The sequence below is a fragment of the Haemorhous mexicanus genome, chromosome 5 (genome assembly GCF_027477595.1).
Source record: "Haemorhous mexicanus isolate bHaeMex1 chromosome 5, bHaeMex1.pri, whole genome shotgun sequence".
NCBI lineage: Eukaryota > Metazoa > Chordata > Aves > Passeriformes > Fringillidae > Haemorhous > Haemorhous mexicanus.
The window spans coordinates 46431730-46453966 of record NC_082345.1 but is presented as its reverse complement, the minus strand read 5'-3'; the positions used below and the strand labels follow the sequence as shown (position 1 = coordinate 46453966).

Here is a 22237-nt window from a genome sequence, read left to right as displayed (position 1 = left end):
ACATAGTGAAAGGTGCTGGCAGGAGAGTTGGAAAAAGATGATCTTTAAATTCGCTTTCAACCCAAACCATTATGATTCTGTGCTTCCCTACTATAAAATGAAACAATAATTTTATAACTTTTAGAAAATTAGTTTTTGTATAAGCAAACACCTGTGACCATGGTTTAAAAACAATCTGCTGTTATAAATGCTCTTACAGGGGACCTCCATTGTGCCAGCATTGCACAGCCCAGAAGTGAACTCTGCCCCAGGGAGGTTACTGTCTGGAATTCTAATTTTAAAAAGAAATGTGCTAAATCCCTCGTCTGTAAACACATATTTGCTGCTCACAGAAGTGGTGTGCCAGTAAAAAGATAGACCAGAACACATGCTCAGCTTCCAGTTATTTGCATGCTTTGACCTGACCTCCTCTATTGAAATATTCAAGGCCAATTGGCATAGTATGGGAAGCATAGGTCTTGGGAAGGAAATAGAGTGATGCATGTTTTCAATGACAGTAAACAAGTTGGAAATATCTTATTTGAATTTTAAATGATATACTGAGTTGAGAGATGGAATTTAAGTGGGAAACAATCAGCTTTAAATTGAATAAATTTGATCTGGAGGGTCTGGAGCAAGACAGCGCTGGCAATGTAATTTTTAATGCATTATTTCTCAGGATGAAACTTCTCTCAAAGATGGGTCCAGATTTCTTGTCTGAGCTTCTCTCCAGTATTCTGTCACATGACATCTACCATACTCATGTTTGCAAACATTATAAATGAAGTATAATATGAGTATTAGTGTTTCTCAAGTATTCTTTCAATGTCTGACACAGGCTTGACCAAGTCGCATGGGCATATCTATATTATAAGGCATTTTTCCTTTCAAAATGTGGTACAACTGATATTTTAATGTCTTAAATGCTAAGGATTTAAGACTTTCTGTAGCTTTCAGGTTGATTATAGAATCATTTATATTGGAAAGGACCTTCAAGTCCAGCTGTTAATCCAGCACTACCATGTTCACCACTAAACCTTATCCCTAAGTGCCATGTCTACATGTCTTTTAAATACCTCCAAGCACTTCCCTGGGCAGCTAGTTCCAATGCCTGAGAACCTTTTCAGTGAGGAAACTTATCCTGATAGCCAATCTAAACCTCTCCTGGCACAACTTGCTTGACATTCTTTCATTTTATGTCACTTGTTGCTGGTTACAAGAGACTGACCCCACCTGTCCTCAGCCTCCTGTTAGGCAGTTGTAGAGAGCAGCTGATGCATGGACAGACGACTCTTCAACTAATTAAAGTTGAAAAGAAAGGTGTTTATTGCGGCGCGCAGGACACACGTGGAATCATTTCCAAATACGTGTGCAAGGAGTCGCAGACTCCTGCCCTCTATTTATACAAAAAAGGTTTTACATATGCAAGCGGTTTCTAAGGACACATAATCCATTATCATTACCTGATATATTTTGTATTATAATCACCTGAATATCCACCATGGCTGTACAGCTGTGCTCCCTTAATTGCGTCGGTGGGATTTTGAAATAATCAAAGGAGTGGGCGTATGGGAGGAGGAAAGCCATCTTCCTCATGGTGAACTCTTCACCTATGGCCGGTTGGCAGGACTTTTGGATCTGCTGGTCACAGTGCAACCCTCTTTTAATGGTTTGATTATTCTTAAGGCAAGGTATTTCTGTGGTCTCTGCTCCATCACAGTTGCTACATCTATCCCTGTCCCTCCTAGCTTCTCTTTCCTAATGTGTTTGTTACTCTTTAACTAATGTACTTTATTCTTGCCACCTATATTACTCACTTAGCTTCTTTACTAATTTTAAAATCTTAACTTAATTATGCAATCTTCTACTATCCCAATTATATGCCCAGCTGGCCCCTTGACTCATCTACAACTTTACATTATCTAAATACATTTCCAGCTGACCCCTTGACTCACAGTAAGGTCCCCCCGAGCCTGTTTTTCTCCAGGCTAAACAAGCACAGTTCCCTCAGCCCTTCCATATACTTGTGATATGGACTTGTGCTCCAGACCCTTCATAGGTTTTCTTCTCCTTCTTTGAATATGCATGCTCCAGCACGTCAAGGTTAATCAGGAATCAGGGCAGTGCTTATGGAGATCTTGAGGATTGTTTCCTCAGGGTGGCTTACTCAAAATTTTAGCTGATAAACTGTAATTATATTTACCTTTAATAATTTGAACAGGAAAAGTTTTGTTTCATAGTAGAATAATTTGCAGGGTACAACGTTATCTTAGTTTTAATTAAGGTGTTTTAAAAACATTCAACTTTTCCTCTGAACTGTGCAACTGAACTGATAAAATTATCTGAATCTTAAAGTTTTATTTTTATGGAATGTAAAAAATTTATACTTGCTCCCAAAGCAAATTAATTTAAAAGGTGCAAGCACAGACAAAAGCATATGGTAGGTGATAACTGTATTTCAAAAAATGATTGGTTTATGTTTCAGAAAGGTGGGACTTAGAATTAATCTTCTGTTTAAAGTCGTATTCATGATTTTCAGCTCTTCCTACCTGAAACATTTCAGTGAAACCACATACTGATGTCTTCAGTTAAGAGCACCGCTTTCTTCTTGTGCCACAAGATCTTTCAGTGACTACAATATATGTTGGCTGGTTTCAAAAAGCATACACTGTCTTTTAATCTATACACAACCTCAATTAGTGTTCAGGTCAGTAAGTGGGAAGACATTTATAGAATCAATCATTTTGGGTTAAGGAGTACACATACTGCAAGTGTACTAATGGAATGGAAATAATGCCTGGAACATCTCCAGAACAGTCACAGTCTCAATGGAGCAATTAAATATGTATGAAGAATGTTTGCAGTGAAGTTCAAACACATCAGCCTGAGGCTTATTTTTTGGTTTAATTTATTCTCTGCCTTTCTGTGTACTGCTGCTTGATGATTCAAAAACATTTCTGCACACTGGCTCCTGCATCATCTATGTATACACTGACTGACAGATACGATGACAGTTGCTATTTTTAATCACTATCTCAGGAGCAAGGAATAGACTCTACAGGAGAAAAGTGCAGGGTTAGTATTGAGGTTAACAGTTTTTATTCATTAATGAATTTGACATAATTCACAGTATGGAAAATAGTCTTCAGGTTTAATTCAGGCAGTGTTTGAATATTTAGCAAAACTTCTTAGTCTGAATCCGTTGGTGTGATTAGAGTATTTCATTATATGCCTGGTATTCCATACTGTCCTAGGGTGACGTTATGACGCTGGTATCTCCCTTCGTGTGTGCTATTTATGCTGGATATTATGTTTTGTGCCTTTAAGACTGGCTCTGCAGAGTCAAAGTTTTGTTTTGGGCCTCTTATCAGCCACTCAGCGGGACATACAGATAGTACAGCAAATAGTGCTGCTTTTCGCTTTTTGTCCTGCTTTTTTCGCTTTGCTCTTCCTTCTGCTTTGCTTCTGCTTGCTCTCGCTTTCTGCTTCTTCTCATTAGTTAGTTTAGCTAAACAGTCCAAATTTCTTCCTGGACTGTTTCTCCTTTCCTTTTTGGATTTGTCCGAGCCTGTTTTGGACTGGGATCTGGGAAACACCGAGAGAGAGTTTGCATCTTGTGGCTGCAGCAGCTGTCCCAGCGCCGGAGGGACTGATAACAGAGCGATCACCCCAGGAGAGACTTTCTGAATTTGTCATCTTTTTCAGAGCAGTGAAAGAGTGGTGTCATCCAGTATTGTTCATTGTGTGTGCTGGGGGGTGCTGTGCCTGTTAAATAAACAGGTTCTTTCCACTTCTCTCTGAGGAATTCTTCCCGAACCGGTTGGGGGGAGGGGCCGTGTGGGTTTGCTTTCTGGAGGGGCCCCTTTTTGGGAATTCTCTCCCAATTTTGCCCTAAACCAGGACACATACCTTCATATTGCTGCTTCTTTCCTTCAGGAAAGAGATGCTTGTCCTGTAGTTAAAGACTGCTTTTTTATATCATTGTGAATGCCAGCACTCCTTAAAAAGTTAGTGGCTCTGTTTCCTGGTAGTTGTTGTTCTTCGCAAAATGTGTGTAGGGACGTGCTATATTCAGCTTTCTCTGCTGTTTTCACCATAAATAAAACCAAACTACCTGGGGCTTTGTAAAGCACATTTGTTTCCTTTGATGGCTCTGGGTTCTATGATTTGTGAGTGATCCGAGAGCACCAGTGTATTAACTGGTTCATCTGGTATCAGTTCATGCGCTATGAGTGAGCGCGATTGTCGTGTAACCAAGCTTAGAGCTATTGGCAAAGCAACTGAGCAAAGAGAGCCTTTTAAAAGGATTACTGGTAAGGTAATTACTTGTGGAAGATGTATGGATATCTCCCGAATGAAAACACCAGCATCTTAATATGTTCTTTAAGCAATACCATTAGTGGAATGAGAGCTCGTGTTCCAGTAATGGCATACTCTGCTGGTGGATAATGGCACAGTGAAGCAAAGGCATTTGTGTGAAGTAAACACTGAACTAAAGCCAGATATGTGGTTTTGTTTCTTTATATAGTTACAAGGTTGTTATTGAAGCAAAATTTGCTTTCTAGTGACACTAGCATTATTTTATTAAATGCAATGTGGTTTTGAGGCCTCAGAACTTCCAGCAGATTTTCTTTAGGTCTAGAAGAAAATCATTTTATATCTATAGTCAATCTGTAACTGTTAATAATATCAATAATTTTAATGAAAGAAATATTATGTTAATATCACACATATTACCAGAGATATCAGCAGTATGTCATATAATCTAATTTTATAAAGAAGCAGAATTTATTTAGGACCTTCAATTCATGCATAGAATAAGCAATCTTGGTGAAGTTGCAAATTTAAGAAAATCTTTATGCTGCTGAACAGTTGCTGTCCATGGCTTTTGATATTGACTTTAACCATCAAGATGATTGACTTTTTTTAGTGAATAGGTACATTCACATGTGTTTAAATAAGCACCTGACCTTCATCTTTTGAAAATCAACGACAAAAGCCCAGTAGTCATCAGTGAAACTTTAATCCTCCTTTAGATACTGACAGATTTTGTTTTTCCCAGTTAGGTGTAGGGGATGTTTTTCCTTGAAGTGTTTAATAAGCTCCATGGCATCTGTAAAAATAGATTACTCAAGCATACAATGATACCTTTCCTGTTTGATTTGTTTAGTCTTAAACCCTTTTCTCAACTTTGATAGTACTTCCCTCTTAGAACTTCTATATTTTTTTCTTCACAGTGTTGGTTGTTATTTTCTCATTATTCCATAAGCAAAACTCTGATGCTTAGTGCATGGGGGGTTTTTGGTTTTTTTGGTTTATTTTTTTGTTTGTTTGTTTGTTTCCACCTAATCCGGCTCCTTTTTACATTCATTTATTGAGTTTTTTCTTACAGATCTATTTTCTGATTTTGAGTAATAACAATATTCTTAACATGTATATCTTTATGTTTCTTATATAAGAAACCTGATTGGATTATTGTGTCTTGTGAGAGCAGGTTTTGCTCTCAATGGAAGAACAGACTACTAAAGAAAGCTGACACTAATAGCTGGGTGTATGCAGTCAGAAAGTAATGCATAGGAAAAATGCTTTACCCTTCTGGAAAATTCAGGCATAGCCAAAATATTCATACCTTACCCATCTGAATTTACTGGCCTATAATATTATTTTAATCATTGAAATATATTAAAAATTATCTTGAATTTGGCCTACATATTTGTGGGGCTTGCAGTACTCAAGATAATCAGACTATTTAAATATAATTCCCTAGCTATGGATTTAGGATCCTAGCTTCAGTCACAAAGTAAAGTTTCATCATAAGGTCTTCCTATGGACCTTGTGAAAATTTTAACTATCCATTCATCTTATCAAGCCATGTTATTATGTTCACTTTTTGTGTTTTCCGATCAGTTTGGAAATTGAAACAGGTTGAAATAGATAAGGAGGGAGGACTCATTACTTTGTATTGCCATTATTTATTTTATCTCCTCACTTTTATAATTTTTGTTTTTAAGATCATTCATACTATGTGGAAATCTGCAATGATGTGACTTTCTGTGGTTGAGGTAATTCCCAGTACAAGAACAAAACCAGAGATACTTGAACCAAGGGAGGAAGAATTCAACTTTTCGTGTCTCTTCCTTCCTGGATGAGCAGAAAGAGGAAAAAAGATATTATTATCCAATTTTGCCATCTAAGGTCTGGGCTTTGGATTGTTTCAGGAACTTTTGGCCTTGTGACACAGCTGTGCTCATTAGGACACTGGCAATTAGGGCTCAGTTTTGTAATTTTCTTTGCAACATGACAAACTGAATGAGCATTAATAGCACACTAATTGGCAGCAGGTGTGACTATGTTCTGAAACAATCCAAAATTAAAGAAGCATTTCAATTTGCTACCTAATATTAAGTTTTTCAGTATAAATGAAAGGAAACTAAACAATCACTAGCAGGCCTTGGGTTGCAAAAAGAATTGGCTTTAAAAATCACTGCAAAGTGTAATAATGTAAGTAGAAAGCTCTTGGAGGTGTTTTTAAACAATTCCTTTCTAAAGAGCACCTAGGTCAGACCTATTTGGAATGAAATTGATGGCAAGGTCCAAGGTGTCAACACTGCAGGCACACACACCACCAGCATAGTATGTTAAACAGGAGCTAAGATTTTAATCAGCTTTCACAGGTGTTAAGATACTAGTTTGTTCCAAACTTTTTGACTTTGTGAGCTGTTCTGTTCTCATCTTTCTGAAAGAGATTTGAGGACACTTTTCCACATGGTCAGTCCAGCTAGGAAATAGTCTTAATTCTTCAAACTGAATTATGAAAACCTATTTTTTTGTTTGTTTGGGTTTTTGGTTGTTTTTTTTCTTTTCCTTTAGAGAGAGGTGATCTATACAATCTCTTTGAATTATGCCTTGTAACCAGAAACCTTCATATGTTCACTTATTCCCATTCAAGTGGAGCAATAGAGCTTTGCTAGTGTCATTCATTACACATATCCCATACTTTAAACAAATTTGATGCAAATGTAATTACAGAAATCTAAATAGAATTAAATATGTCTTTTCCCAGCATTTAGATTTATGCAAATTCAAGGAAAGTATAATTTGATTGACAGAGAAATTGGTAACAGCTTTAGTGTCTGGAAGCATTGTTAAAATTTATTCTAGCAGCATATTCTCAAGAACTTGTGGGCTATAGAATATTCTGAATGAAGTTAAGGGCATCTTGCTTAGCAGGCAGGTAGCTTCAGAGAAGATGTTGTGGCATTCTGCAATTACTGTTTGTAATTGCAACTGGTTGTCACCCAGCCCTGTATAACCCTTATCTGAAGCCACCTTTAAATGCAGAATGAAATGCCTATATCAGCAATCATTGGTTATAGCATTTATGAACACTTTTCAAACTAAAAAAAAAAAAATCCAGCTGATCTAGTATAACATTTTACAATATTTGGGGAGTTTTAAATGTAAAGTCTATTCCTCCCCAGATAAATATCAGAATACTCTCGCTGTGTACTGAAAACCTACTTCAACTTAGTGAAGGTTCCCCTTCCCCTGCCTCAGATGAAATAGATTTTTTTTTTTTTTTTTTTTAGTAGACATAGAAATAGATTTCTTTTCTTTTTTTTTTTTTTTTTAATAGACATTGATGGGGTTTTCAACTTAGAAATGTCTGTGATGGGTTACCAGTAATGGATGGAAAGGCCCAGGCATGATTGTAAGTCACATTCATCTTTCACAGCCTCTTAGCTAGAGATGACAGTTATTTTCAGGGCTCCCAGGAAGAACAAAAAGCCAAAAAACTCATTGAAGAACTGGTCAAATTAATTTAATATCAAGTCTGTACAATGACCGGATGACCTTGGAGAAACTGAAGATAATAGTAACCAAGTTAATCCAAATGACTAACTGAAGCTTTCTGAGGTGCTATATCTCTAGTCCCCAAAGCTGTCTTCCCTCTTGGAACCTTTGTGAAATGGATGCAGTTATTTGCAATACAAAAGTCTAAAAATGTGGCTTATTCTAGTCTTTCCAATGGTTGATCAAAGAAGCCCATTTATTTCAAATTCTGATTTGTTTCAAAGTCTCATCAACAATACAAAGGTGCCCTGTTTAGAGAGAAAGTGAGAAGCTGCAAAATATAGCCCTTCCAAAAGTATTCCTCTGTCTTCTCACTGTAGGTGCTTGCTGGAGATTGATTGAGCAATTGTAGGCATTTATGCCTGTCAAACACACATGTTGAAGTATTTACCAGGAAGAAAAGGATCACAGAGCTGTAAAACTAGAGGGGACACAATCAGTGAAGAGTAAAAGAGTTTAAGAGAATAGTAAACATGGAATATATGTTTAACAAAATTTGGTCAGCATAATCTCTGTCAAACTTGGGGTGTCTTTAGCCACAGCCAAACTATTTTGAGCACAGTATAATGATGCAAGCAAAGGAAAATCTGATGTACTATTTGGATCTCTGGAGATAAACTGGGTGAATACCTACCCTCACCTAGATGTGGCCCCTTGTGCAGACAGCTCATCTATTCCTTGGGCAAGATAAAAGGCCTGTCCCCTGCTTGTAGCCTGGGTCTGGTGAAAGAATTACCTTGTTGCATAGGTATAAGAGGGGTGATTAATCACAAGATGGTTATAACCCTAAAGGAGATCCACAAGAAAAAACTATGGGAGAAGAAACAAATGCCTCTGATTATACCCCAGGAAAAAAAAAAAAAAGATGGCTTCTAGCAGTCCCTGTCAATCCCTACTGCCTGAGCTCTGCAGTGTCATTCAGCAGTCCAGTACTACTCCCCTGCCTTAAATCCTGCTGAGGTGTCCTTATGCATTAGTCCCAGATCAACAAACAACCATCAAATCTTAGGGCCAGAGAGGCTCTATTACAAGTTTCAAACCACATGGAAATCCATTCAGAATTAAGTCAGGTCAAGTGGGCAGGTAAGGAGGAAGAAACAGGTCTGTAATTGAATGAGTACTGACTGTGAGGAGGGAATGTCAGCTAAAATCAAATGGGTTTTTTTTTCAGCATAGCATTATGTGACTAAGATAGTTATTTCTGAGCATCTTTAAAGTCAAGTATTACTTGTCAGGATGTTAGAAGTTGAAGAGACCAAGACTGGAAGGTAAAGGATGACATATTATTTATGGAGGAAAGGGATCTTTGCTTACAGTTTTTTGGGAATCCTGCAGTAAAGCTTTTGATTGCTGTATTTTAAGAAAACCAAAACGTTCAAATAAGCATCATTATTAGTTCAACTTTCATTGATAAGTGTTTGTCATCCATGGGAAGGAATTTCTGATCAGAAGTAGTGAGACCCCTGTCTCCTCAGAGTAGCCAGTAGCATGATGATCCATTCCACATGGATGATTGCTGATCTGAGCCCCTGCACTGCTCTTTGCAGGGCCTTTGTGGGACAAGCTTTAGCCTGGGGTTTACGGCACTTGCTGAGTTCCCTCAATATTACTCTTCCTTCCAGGATTTATCTGGTTTCTGTTTACTGGAAGAATTTGCAAAAGAGTACAGATTAGTCTCAGGACAGAACACTGGACTTTTTCTGAAATACTGAAAAGTTTCTGTTTGAGGGGGATAACTATTTTCTGGAAAACTCAAAGTTTATCCAGTATGTATCTGAGCATCTTAGTCAATTTAGCCATAACAATTCCCAAGTTGCCTTATGCACCTTCTTCTTGGAAATTTCTAATGTTTATCTTCCACTGAAAAAGTGACAATATTCACATTGTCACAGAGCTGAGAATATAATTATTGGAACAGCACTGACTGTCAGGATGTATTTTGGTGAGTCTTTTTATTAACTTCTTTTTGTTCAATCTTATTTCTAGTCCTGTTCTACTGTTAGAAAGGTTAACTTTCCAGGAAGTCAAAATCACAGTAATTTGCATGCAATTTTTCTTTTTTTCTTAAGAAGAAATGTCAGCCTTATACTGGAATTCACTCAACTTGTGAAAAATAAGGTATATGAACTTTTATTTTCTAGACAACTTTTGAGTTGGTATAAATTCTCTTGTCATCCTGTCATTCACTTTCTTGGAAGAGGTTGGCTCCATCTTCTTGCTCACCTCCTCAGAGGCATTTGGTGGGGGGCAGCTGTTAGTTCCTTCCATCCCCCAGGCTCTCTTCATGGGACAGGTGCTTCAGCCCCTAACCAGTAAAGCTTTAAAATACTCCACTTTAAAAAAACCCACTTGAGTTTATTGGTGCTCTTTGTGTGCTGCTGGCCAAAAACTGGATGTGATATTCTGGATATGAGCAAAGTAATGTCCCTTGATGTACTGGTTGTGCCTCTGTTATTGCAGCCCTGGACACTGTTGGAACTTCTTTATTGCCAGCAGACATGCCTGGCATGTACTCAGCTTGCTGTCTACTAATGCTCTTTTCTCACTGAGGTAAAATTGATACTATTTGACAGATTTTTGACATAAAAATATATTGTTCAGGAAGCAAGATTAAAGTTTTGTTTGTTTTTTGGGGTTTTTTTAATGTTGCAGTTGTTTTGGAAATACATTTATTCAAAATAAAATCAAGTTGTTGGGTGAAAGACCCTGTATTTATTTAAAATGCTTTGGGGAAAAAAACCTGAAGAGCAGTTCAAAACAATTGCAATTATATTTTACTGTGATAGGGTTTGCAAAGATATAATTGTAAAAAGCACAACACCTTGATGAATGAGAAGCTATATTCCATAGATGTGATGGTGTATGAAGCATAAAATAATGGGAAATTTCTTGTTCCATAAAAGTAGTGTACAGGTAAATTATACAGCTAATCTAGTCTAGAACATAGAAAGCTATTAAACTGTTATGTTTAATTTATTCTGAATTTGAACTGTGTTTTAAATTTCAGTTTTTGTTGCAATGTGTTGTCTGAGAAGCCCTGACAATGTAAGTGTACACTGTACAGCTCTCCTACCCACTTATCATAAATGTTTTCTAAGAGTAGCAACATGACAGTATCTGGGCAAGGACAACATGTTCCATATGTTCTGCTCAGATAAAGTAAGTTCCATTTTTATCCTTTATGCCTTGTAACTCTTAGAACCATAGAGTGATATTTTTATAATCACATATACTATGGGAGATTTTATGGGGTCTGTTCTTGTTTTCTTTTCAAAAAACTTGTGAGGAAATCATTTCAGTTTTCTAAAATATGTTTTAAAAAGCAGGTAAACCCCAACTTTTCAGTGACTGCTTTCATTTGACAGTTTCTAAATAAAATTTTTCCATTATTTTATTTAAATATGAGTGTTGTTAATTCCTACATAAAATGTATTTGTTTTTCAATTCAAGAAGTCAAAGGCTTTTCATTTAAAGAAATTAAAACACCAAGAACTGACTTCAGTTTTGAGTTCCAGCTATGGGTTCAGGTGTCTGGTGTTTGTGTGTTGATCATGGCTATCAACATGCCAGCTCCTGCTACAGCCAGTGGAGCTCTGGTCAATGCAGATGGTGATCATTCAGTTTGCCACAAGTAAAAACTTACCTGTAGGCACCTGCCTAATTTTACAAACTTCCTCATTTGAATAAAGGTGGGATTCAGGTCCCTAAACATAGGCATAGGCTACATTAGAAATGCTTTGGTGTACTGAGATAGTGCACAGGCCTGGTGGACAGGACACAGAGCTCAGAGGAGACCTTCTGTCACAAGGTTTGAAGACCAACCAAGGTACTCCACTGCAGCCCAAATCCCACTAAACTAAATTTGGTTTAGGCAAGCAAATCTCGCACTACATCTCTGTTGACTGTCACGAGAGATTAAACATGTTATTTCACATGTAGACTTCTGAAAAAAAGCCCTCTATGGTTGAGCTTCTGGCCAATTCTGAATTCCTTATAAAATGTTCTAATTGCACTAAATTAACCCATATGTAAAAATAATGTCTTTTAAAAAAATAATAATCAGGTTTTGCTTGGCTCTAGAAGAAATGTGGCAGACCTCACTGTGCCTTCAGAAAAAATTGGACTAACATAAATGCAGAAAAGACGTATGAGTCTAGAATATCCTGAAGGAAACATTCAGAGGGTTGTTTATACAGTAAAACATTGATCAGTTTTAAAAAGTTCCATTAATGATTAAATTAACTGTGAACAGAAACAATGCTAGTAAATTCAGCAACTCAGAAGTAATTAATTATTCATGAAAGAATAGCTTTATTATATTAATTAATTTTTACCACTTTTCTTATTAGATGTTTTCAATTGTGTCTTCTGAAAATCAATCAGTTTGTCTTAAATCAATCATCTAGAAATCCAATAATGCAGATCATAAGCAGGATTGAAAATGTGGTGTTAAATCCACACTTATACTCTTTCTTGTTTCTAAAATTAGAATTTAATAATGTGTCTCAATTCAGGAAAATCAAAGAGGTGTTGAGACATACTTCTAGCTCCTGCTCTAGGTCTGAAAAGCTTAATTTTAGGCTTTTAGAATAGCATTTCAATTACCATCTAAATGCGCTTGAAATAGGTTTTTCCTTCTAAATGTTAAAACATATATCTTTTCTGTTTCAAAAGTTTTTTCCCATTCTACATTGCAATGAATTTAAGACTTTACTGAGAATTTCATGGTAACTGAGAAATGGAGGCCAATAACATTTTCTTCTCATAATGAGTTTCTAGCAGTTGCTGAGGATGCTGGAAACATGAAAGCCAAAGTCCCTGTTTTGTATGTTTTGGCATATATCCCATGTCTTGCCACTATTATAAACAGCCTTTACCTCACTCTAACCAGGGACTGGGAGTAAGTAAGCACTAAGACACATGGGAGTAGGAAATCTGGGTCCTGAGAATTGTTGACTCATGACTAATGTCATATCATGACTAATGCTGACTCATGTATAGTAAGTAGACCAGCTCCAGCTAGAGAATCTGAAAATAGTACCTTGTAGCATGTGAAAATCTTCTTGTTATTGCATCCAGCTGGTCTCATTAACACTAATATTCAAATAGCTGGTCTGACTTAGAACACGTATTGGCCTCTGCACTGCTTGTATCATCTTGTGTAACTGAGGTGCTGCCCTAGCTCCTCAGCCACAATGAGGTGCAGGAATTGTGCCCAGCTCTGACACAGCTTCCCTCACATTACAGAAATCATCCCTTTCGCAGGTAAATTTTGCATATTGATGAACGGCACTTGTCTGAATATGCACCATTTTTGCTGAACAATTGCCGGGCAAATCTATCCTAAGGCATATTGTTCCTCTGAAAATATTTTATTTAAATCTTTTTTCTGTTGTTTTTTGAGCAGGTGTCTTCCACTCCCCATTCCATTGATGAAATAAGTGATGTATCCATCTGAAAGTAAAACAGAAAAATGGCTTCTCTTTACCTTATATAGAATTGTGTTTGGTTTTCTGTTTTGGTTCAGGTTTTTTTCCAAATGCTTTCTGCTGCAGTTAAGCAATTAACTTCTAACTTTGGAATTTGAGCATGAAGTAGAATTCCTTGGATATGATTCATGTGAGTTTTATATTACCTTGCATATGATAGTGATTGAAAGTGTTTTTTACAAGTAAGACCCTGAACTTTCATAAACTGTTTTTGCTTTTTTGTGTCACAGATAGGAAATGGCATTTGAAATGTAAAGCTTATGGTGATGAGTTTAATTTAAATGAGCTGCTGTTTGAAACAGATAACACTTTCATTTTAGTAAATTAATGGTGTGGCAAAAGGAAACTCAAAGATGCTTCTACCTGTAATAAAAAATGATGCTCTCTAGAATTCTGATATTGCACCATGTGATAACATTACCTAATCTTATTAATTTTATTACATGAAACATAACAAAATGTTTCCGTTATATATTAACATAAATGTAATTTCAGGCTTTATACAAATCTTTGTGCAAAAATCCCAAATAGCTCTGGGATCATATTGATACACTAATAAAATCAAAACTGTTACAGCCAAAAGATAGATGTAAAGCAAGGTTTGTGGGAAAGGTTTTAGGGATTAGATTAACTGCTGGAACATCTGGGGCTGGAAAAGGCAAGACAAGGCTATCCCAACAAGGCCCCAGCCTTGCTGCTCCTCCTCTTCTCTCATCTGCAAAACCCATAGGATTTGCTTACTGTTAGGGCTTAAACTGGGCTTGGGGTTAGGGTTTAGTGTTCAGCTTAAGGTTAGGGTTGAGAGAGTCCAAGAGCCTGGAGCTCCAGGAACCCTGGGGCTGGAAAAGCCATGCCAACACCATCCCAGCAAAGCCCCAGCCTTGCTGCTCCTGCTCCTTTCTCAACTGGAAACCCATTGTACAGGGCTAGGGCTAGCCTAGTGCTGGGGCTAGGGTTAGGCTTAGGGTTAGTGTTAGCTTTAGGGTGAGGGGTGAGAGAGTCAAAGAGCTTACATCTCTAGGCACACTGGGGCTGGAAAAGGCATGCCTACATGATCCCTGCAAGGCCCCAGCCTTACTGGGCCTCCATTTTTCTGGTCTGGAAAACACACAGGATTTTGTTTGGTTGAGAGCTGAGGCTGGCGTTAGGGTTAGCATTAGGGTTATACTTAGGGTTAGGGTTGAGAGATTAAAAGAGCCTCAAGTTCTAGGGACACTGACTGGAAAAGACATACCAAGTCAATCCCGTCAAGGCCCCAGCCCTGCTTCTTCTACATCTTTCTCATCTGGAAAACCCATAATGTTAGTAAGTGAATATATAAAAAAGCAGAAAAACAATTCCAATTTTGCCACTCAGAGCATCCTTTATACTCTGTGGTGTCCAATTTCTTCAGCTCACCAGTCAGAATGACAAGAAGTATTGTTTAAAAGACTCAACTGGGAACCTATGGTTCTCAAAATGTGCAGTATCTGCTATTGATAAGTAGTTATGAGCCATACACAGTATAGGGAATTTCAGACAGGTATTTCAGAACAGGTAGTTAATGGCAAATGCTGAATTACTTATACATTACTTTCAACAGAGCAGAAGTCAGGCATACACTTTTGTGGTGACAAGGACTTTAAAAAATAATGTGATTCAGCATTTGAATTATAAACAATTTTCTTCTAATTGATATTTAACTTCGGCTAATTAAGTCTCATTGATGGTAATCTGCATTAATGTTATTTCTCCCATTTATTCATGCCTGCCTAGCATGCCATGGGGAGTGTGGTGCTCTGAAACCTGAAGATAGTATTGCTCCATATGTCTGCCACGTACTTGTCTCCATCAGGATCAAACACCTCATTTTAACAAAAGAGGTCCAATGTAATTAACTCACCAAATAGTCCAAGATTTCTAGGGCCTGTATGTATTACCAATTCACTTCAGTAGCACATTTCTGAGGTGGACCTGCCAGTTACGTCTCCACCTGCCCTTTGGTTAAAGGTATGGATTGCTCTGGGGTGCACAAGTGGGATTTCTTCTGGATACATCTGAGGTGGACACTGGGATCTCTCATGTGGTGTGCTGAAGTTATGGATGTGTGCTCAGGTCAGTCCACACTACACGACACTGTGAATATGGGATCTCAGCTCCAACTGTGTCACTGTGTGGCACAGCAGTAACTGCTGGTAAACACAGAAATCTCGAGGCCCTGCTCTCTCTCCTTTCAGAGGACTGTCCCATAGGGGCAGAAGAGCAGTGGCCAGCTGGAGGATCAAAGTTATGCTGCTCCAGGGAACACAGATGCTTTCCACCACCAGAGCATCTGTCTCTTATATTTGCTTAATTGCAGAAGTTGTTCTGACACCAAGCAACAGGCAGACTAAATATTTTATTTTGAATGGGCTTAGAGTTGCTATTTTTGACAGATTAAATAACAGAGCCCTTCTTAATTAAAACAAGTGAAATAAAAAGTGTTGGCATTTGTATATGAACATCTGCAGTAGTGTTGTTCTTTATAGTTACTGTACACTGTGCGACTGTATATTTGGCCAGTGCTGATTCTGAGATTAAAAATTATGTAGAGTATTTGACTCTATGGATTATCTTTCTTTCCTGAGGACTGGAAAGCCTTTTTAAATATAAAGAGCAGTTAAATTTGTTGTTCTTTTTCTGTGTCTGTTTTCACAGGATATTTGCAACTATTTGGGTACATTCATGAGAAGTTGCCAAGGCAATCAGAGCCAGTGCAGGTGCATTCCACAGCAAGTGAGGGATTGTGACATATGGGAGGGTGGTTTCTGAGTTGGGGAAACCTCAGGGAAGTGCAGAGACATGCCAGGAACTGGCAGTGTGATGTGGGTGGGACAGCAGTAGTGGCAGACACCCACTCCCACAAAGGGCATCCCTAAGGAGTGTGACTGCACAGTTTCTTGGTCCTGTCTAATGTGATCCATCCCAAATGAACATTGTATTAAGCAACACTTGGAATCCTTGTTAACAATGTTTCATGATTTACAAATGACCCAGTTTAGTGACAATTATGTGTGAAATTAAGATGAAAAGTTCTCAAGATGCTGAGTTTTACAAACCTGAGAGCTACTTTTGACTAAGCACTGGTAGGATCTTTTTCTGGAAAAGGTGTAGTAAAAGGGCAAGATAATGGTTTTGCCTCTTGAAAAAGACAAAATGAAAATGCAGAAAATAACTAAAGTTTGTCTTTCATCTCTTCAGTCAGTCTTAACAGAACTCTTACTATCTGATCATCAAAGCTGTAGCATCACAAAAGATTTAGCAGAGGGTCATGTAAGAGAAGAAACTTCTAAACATCTCCAAAAATGAGCAGCTCAAAGTCACAAGTAAAGGGAAGGTAGTGTTGTGCAGAGAATTGTGTGAATGAATGAGCCTTTGAATGAAAATCTTCATTTTCTCTATGTTACAGTTTGAGAAACAAAGTTCCATCACGGACCAGAATCCATTTTTGATATACTTTGCCCTGCTGATTTAGACATGTAGAATCATGAGACTCAGTTTGGAAACAGTTCTTTTTTCCAACATTAAATGTTTTGTAAATTTATACATTTATTAGCTTCTTTTTTATCTTTCCAGGGAAAAATTCTGGATTGTTCAGTTTTTCACTCAGTACAGACAAATAACAGACTGATTCCTGAGGGTGTGGGTGGATGGAGTCAAAGATACCTCTGGTGTAGGTTTGGAGGGGATGCACTGTGAATGGCTTTGTGGTGCTGCCTTGGGGCTGCAGGAGAACGAGTTGTGGCCTCATGGGCTTTGCTTAGGAGCTCCTGATGAGGGAGGTAGGACATGCTAAACAGCAGAAGAGAGTGTCTCGCAGCATCCAGGACATAAGATCACAGCAGCTCATTGTGTTTCCTCTCTACAAGGTTTAGGCTGTGATCCTGTCTGCCATGAGGGAGCCGCCACCAGTGACTAAAACCTGCTGAGGTTTCTGGTCCATGTGGTTCACAACCTCTCATAATATGCTGGATGATAGACTTGAAGTTGGTCAGTTTGATCAAAGCTTATAGTGCAAGAAAGTGTTGTGGAAAGGGGTAGAAGGAAGATGCATCTGTTTTGGACCTTGCCAAGTTTTTGAGAACCAGATTAGTCTTCTATTGACAAATGCGCCTGTAGCATGGATTCAGTTTGGCATGCATGATTTGGTTTGAGAAATTCATGACCAAACTCAGTCCTGGCAATCAAAGATTATTATAAAGATACAGTCTAAAAAATTGCCAATTTTTTGAGAGGTTTCAGACAGTAAAGTTCTCTTTCAGCCTCCCCCTTTTTATCCCTCCCCAGTAGCACTGGGCATTTTGAATAATCGCTGGCAGTGATAAGCACAGTAGTGACTTTGGTGGACCTACCTAATAATTTTAACTACTCAGTATGCTATTGGTCTAGACAGTGTTTATTTGCACTCTTAAGGAGTATGCAGTAGGTTGTAAAATGTGTGTTATTGCAGCTGAATAGGTGTCCAGGGCACATAATCATTCAATACAGCAAGCTAGAATTAGAAGTGAAATATAAAAGTGTATTTCCTTCGTGAACTAGAGACAGAAATTGCATTTCTTAATGCCTGGTACAGAGAAAAGTCAGTCCTCTCTTGCCCTTCACCTTGTAGCTTTTCCCCTTCTGTAATGAGGAGAGGTCCTGCCAGCAATGTGGGGAATAGTTTGATGGTGTAGCTCTTTCTCAATAATGTTCATTGCAGAATAAAGGGCAAACTGTACTGGGCTAGATATAGCAGGGCAGCTCACACTGGTTTATCCAACACAAGGTATGTCAAGTAAGATGAAATCCTCCTTTTTTTTTCTTAATCTCCAGGACACTGTACTTTCACAAGAAGCGAACTGAGCTCTAACCCAAAAAACCTCAGTTTGTAATAACTCCAAAAGCACGTATTGAATATCTTGCTGTGTTCCAGTATCATAGGTCAAAAATACAACTGAGTGCTAATTATGCTGCTTAATGAAACCATTTTGAAAGTTTATTTCTAACCTTCTTTGTTGGTCTCGCATTTTCTTATTCTATTAGCGGCCCATTTTCTGCTCCCTTCCCTCCCTATTTGACATTTCAGAATGAATAATAACAAAGCCGTTTTCTAAGTGCATATGCATTTCCTCAAGGAAATCAGGACTTGAGCACACACATCGGTCTTTGCATGCATGCCAACAAAGCATGAATAAAAATAAGCCTGCCTTTGCCTGCCTACATGCCAAAGTCTGATCTTCCATGCTTTGAACTCTTGCTCCAAAATGCAAATGCATAATTCAAGAGGACTGAGGCAGAATAGTCTTGAACATAACTTCTGGGTATATGCTTCCTATAGCAAAATACACAGATTTGAATTATGGTTTTAAACTTCCTCTGTCCCAGGAGAGGTGGTTCCACAGAAAGAGGTCAAGGAAAATCAGGGTGCCTAGTGGCTGGGGGAGTCTGCCTTGGTCAGCAGACAAGTGCTGAGGATTGCTTTCTTTCTGGAGAACTTTTCAGGTAAAGTAAGAACATTAACCATGAGAATTTCAGATATGAAGGCGAAATAAGTTTGGAAAAAACACCTTTGTGTGTCTCAAGAGACTATATGCAAGAGAGAGAACCGTCTTTCCAAAGTGAACTGTTCTGTGTATGTACCAAAGAGGAGCTTCTAGAAAAGTCAGTCAGGTTCAGGTACTGACAGTTGAGGTGGTAACTAAGCAAATGTTTTGGGATAAGGCTTGACTATTGCTTAGGTTTAATTACGTCTATTATGCCTCATTTATTGGTTTTTTTCTTGCCTAGGTGGTAATAATTCTTCCAAGGGAAATTGTTAGGGTGTCAACCATATTGTTGCATGCAACTGAGTTAATTTATTAAGAACAAATATAGATATTCCAAGTTAAAGGTGGTAGCAATCAAGTAATTTTGTGTCTCATTACATTCTGAAGAAGTGCAGCTCATCATGTCATAGAAGAATGATGTTTACAAGTCCAAATGTCTTATAGTATTGCCTATGTGCATATTTGGTTTCTCTTCCTCACAAACACAGACAAGGCTGCTGTATAAAAAGAAATGCATACAGACTGTACACCAGTAGCCTGTGACTACTGGTGTATAGATTTTTTTCCCCTCTGCTGAGTATTGGTCCTGTTTGGAAATGTCATGGGAAATATTCTTCACTTTATTTTACAACCCTCAGTAGCTGAAGAAAATGAGATATTACTGCTGTAGAAAAAAAAAAAATCCTGCCACAATTATTTAGCCATGAGCCTGCATTCAGATTTTGATATGCCACTATTATAGCACAGATTTGCTGACAGCTATGGCTACTTCAAGAAGCCTTGCTCACCCTTAAATTACCAGCTAAATTTTCCAGCTTCCACAGAACCAGAAATTCAATCAGTCACTGCTGCCAACTCTGTAAGGCATCACCAAAGTGATGCTGGAAATGATGCAGAGGTATTTTTCAGGGATAGCTTAGAATGATATTTTCTTAAATACTGTGTTTCAAAATTGTATGAATTAGTCAAATGTGTCTTCTGGAATTCTTGTAGCATTTATACAGAGGCCTTAATACTTTTGTGATTCACTCTTCACTGACTTCTCAGAAAAGTCATAAAATTGTTGAAAAATTTTACAAAGGACATCTTATTTTATAAGATGCAAAGAAAAATCTTTCTACAATCTCCAGAATTTGAAAAAAAAATCAATTTAAGGCACTGAATTTTTTTTTATGGAGACAGGTTTCTGTATAAAAATTAGACTTCACAGTTAGTGTCTTACAGCTCCTACAGTTTAGAAAATATTTTCAAAGGTTCTATTGCCTTTGGTTCCTTAGACAATGTTTTCTCAATTAGTTGATTTGAATTTGGCCTAGATCATGCAGGCCTTGGTACATTTTACTTCTCTCTTACTTTTCTTAACTGGTTTTCATCTTCAGTGAAAAGTACAGAAAGAAGAACCAGAGTGATATACTCCAGCTAATTTTGCAACATGCTTAGTACTAGCTACTATATTTATTTTCACTAAGGATACAGCTGACTGCTTTCTTTCTTAAATTAAAAGATTTGTTTGTTCACTTAATTTTCTTTAGTCTGTTTTCATCAGTGGGAAAGTGCTGATAAAATACTAGCTGACCGTTAGAAGACAGATAAAATAGAATGATGCATCTTCATTACTATCATATTCTCTCTGAACTGTTTTTTCTTCTTCCTTCCAGGACGGTTCTGTTTACTCTGACCTCTGTAGTTGTGCTTGTCATCACTACTGACTGGATCAGCTGGGACAAGCTGAATCGTGGATTTCTGCCAAGTGATGAGGTCTCAAGAGCCTTCTTGGCTTCTTTCATCTTGGTGTTTGACCTTCTTATTGTCATGCAGGTACACTCTCCCAACGTTTCGCTCAGGCTGTTGAGGCTGCCTAGTCACTCAATTTCCTCTAGAGCAAATGGTGTTTAGCTAAGGCTACAAAAAGGTAAATAAATGTTTAGTTTGCAATCATTACGAGTGATGGCATTTTGTAACATCATTCTCAGTAACTTTGCAAAAAAGGCCTCTGGCCTTTTATTGTGAAAATATTGCTGATTTCACTTAGAGTGCTAGGTAATAACTGCATGACTTTCCAAATTAGAAAGTGTTTTCTGCAAAAATTACATCAGTAAAAGAAACAGAAGCTGGTTGTTTTGCAAATTCAAATCTTCTCTTAGGAAGATGAGATAAATTCAGACAGACAAGAAAGAAACACTTCCAAATTTCAAGCATTTCCAATATTAGGTATACACACACTAAGATATTTTAATAGATGAAAATTAGTATTTGCTATTAAGATTCAGCTTTCCACTTCTACGTGATTTTTTTTTTACTTGATGACAGGTCCTTGTAGTGTAATGACTTCTGTCTGAAAGCTTAACTGGGGAGATGATTCATTGTAATTTGCCTGATGTCTGCTCCTTTGAATCTACCTGCTAAGAAAGGAGTCTGGGTCACGAGTATGTGTCCAGAAACCTTCTTCATGTGATGCTGTGCTCTTCTCTTTGCATCTGCATGTGGTTTGAGCCTTGTGTGAATAATTCACCCTAAGATCTGTGATAAATTATGTCATTTGGGCTGAGTAAGGAAGAGGAGTATGCAAGGCCCATGACTGCTCTTAGTTCTAGACATGTTAGACTGTTGAACTGAAGGTCAGCAAGGAATATGAGAAGAACCAATGGGTCTATCCTCTCCAATATATTATTAATTCTGCCAGCAGAGAGCGTTTCTGAGACACTCAGTTCTCTTTAAAAAGCTATCTATTACTTGAGTAATTATCATAGAGGTTACAGTGATGGCACTCAGATTTTATCACTGCTGTACCCAGACTTGAAAGGTGCATAGAGTCCTATAGGTGAGTTTTGTTTTCCTATGTCCACTACTGTTCAGTGCTCACTGTGGTTCATGGTTAGAACTGGGAGGATAAGAAAGGAAATACTGTTTTTCTCATAATGCTGCTTTTCTTGTAAGATTCCTGGTGCTTTGTGTTCTCTACCTTTGAATTTTACATTTTGTTTGATGTTTCAAAAAGATTCCAGAGAATGTATAATAAATTATTGTTCTTTATAGAGCTGTAATGAAAGTATGAATGAAAATATATCAAGCTGTACTGAATTTGATATTTCATGCAGGCTAGAAAAACAGAGCTGTCTTCATATAAAATAACTATTAAGCCATCCTTTTGGCTTTGAAAAATGAAATCCCAGTATTTTGATCTTGGAGTTGCTGAATATAGAGAAAAATCTTATGTGAAACAGCTTGGCCTGAGTAATCTTTCATATTTTTATAACACAAAGCAAAAGGCTCTTTCTAATTGCATTTCTAAGTGATATTTGTATGATGGAGTTATTAATTTACTTGAAGTTATTTATTTGGACTGTGAAAATATGTTGGCATGTTTTATTT

The 22237-nt window shown here is 37.6% G+C and overlaps 1 protein-coding gene across 7 annotated transcripts in view; it reads left to right on the top strand.

The window, feature by feature from the left end:
• The window catches only part of TMEM117 (transmembrane protein 117), a 179474-nt gene that overhangs the window by 123529 nt on the left and 33708 nt on the right, over positions 1–22237 (top strand). For 6 of the 7 annotated variants that reach the window (XM_059847049.1, XM_059847048.1, XM_059847047.1 and 3 more), the window contains 2 exons: positions 18705–18821; positions 20524–20683. In XM_059847049.1, the coding sequence (XP_059703032.1) occupies positions 18705–18821; positions 20524–20683 (277 nt within the window). The remainder of the gene's footprint in view (positions 1–18704; positions 18822–20523; positions 20684–22237) is intronic. The other variant, XM_059847050.1, reaches the window with a different exon arrangement.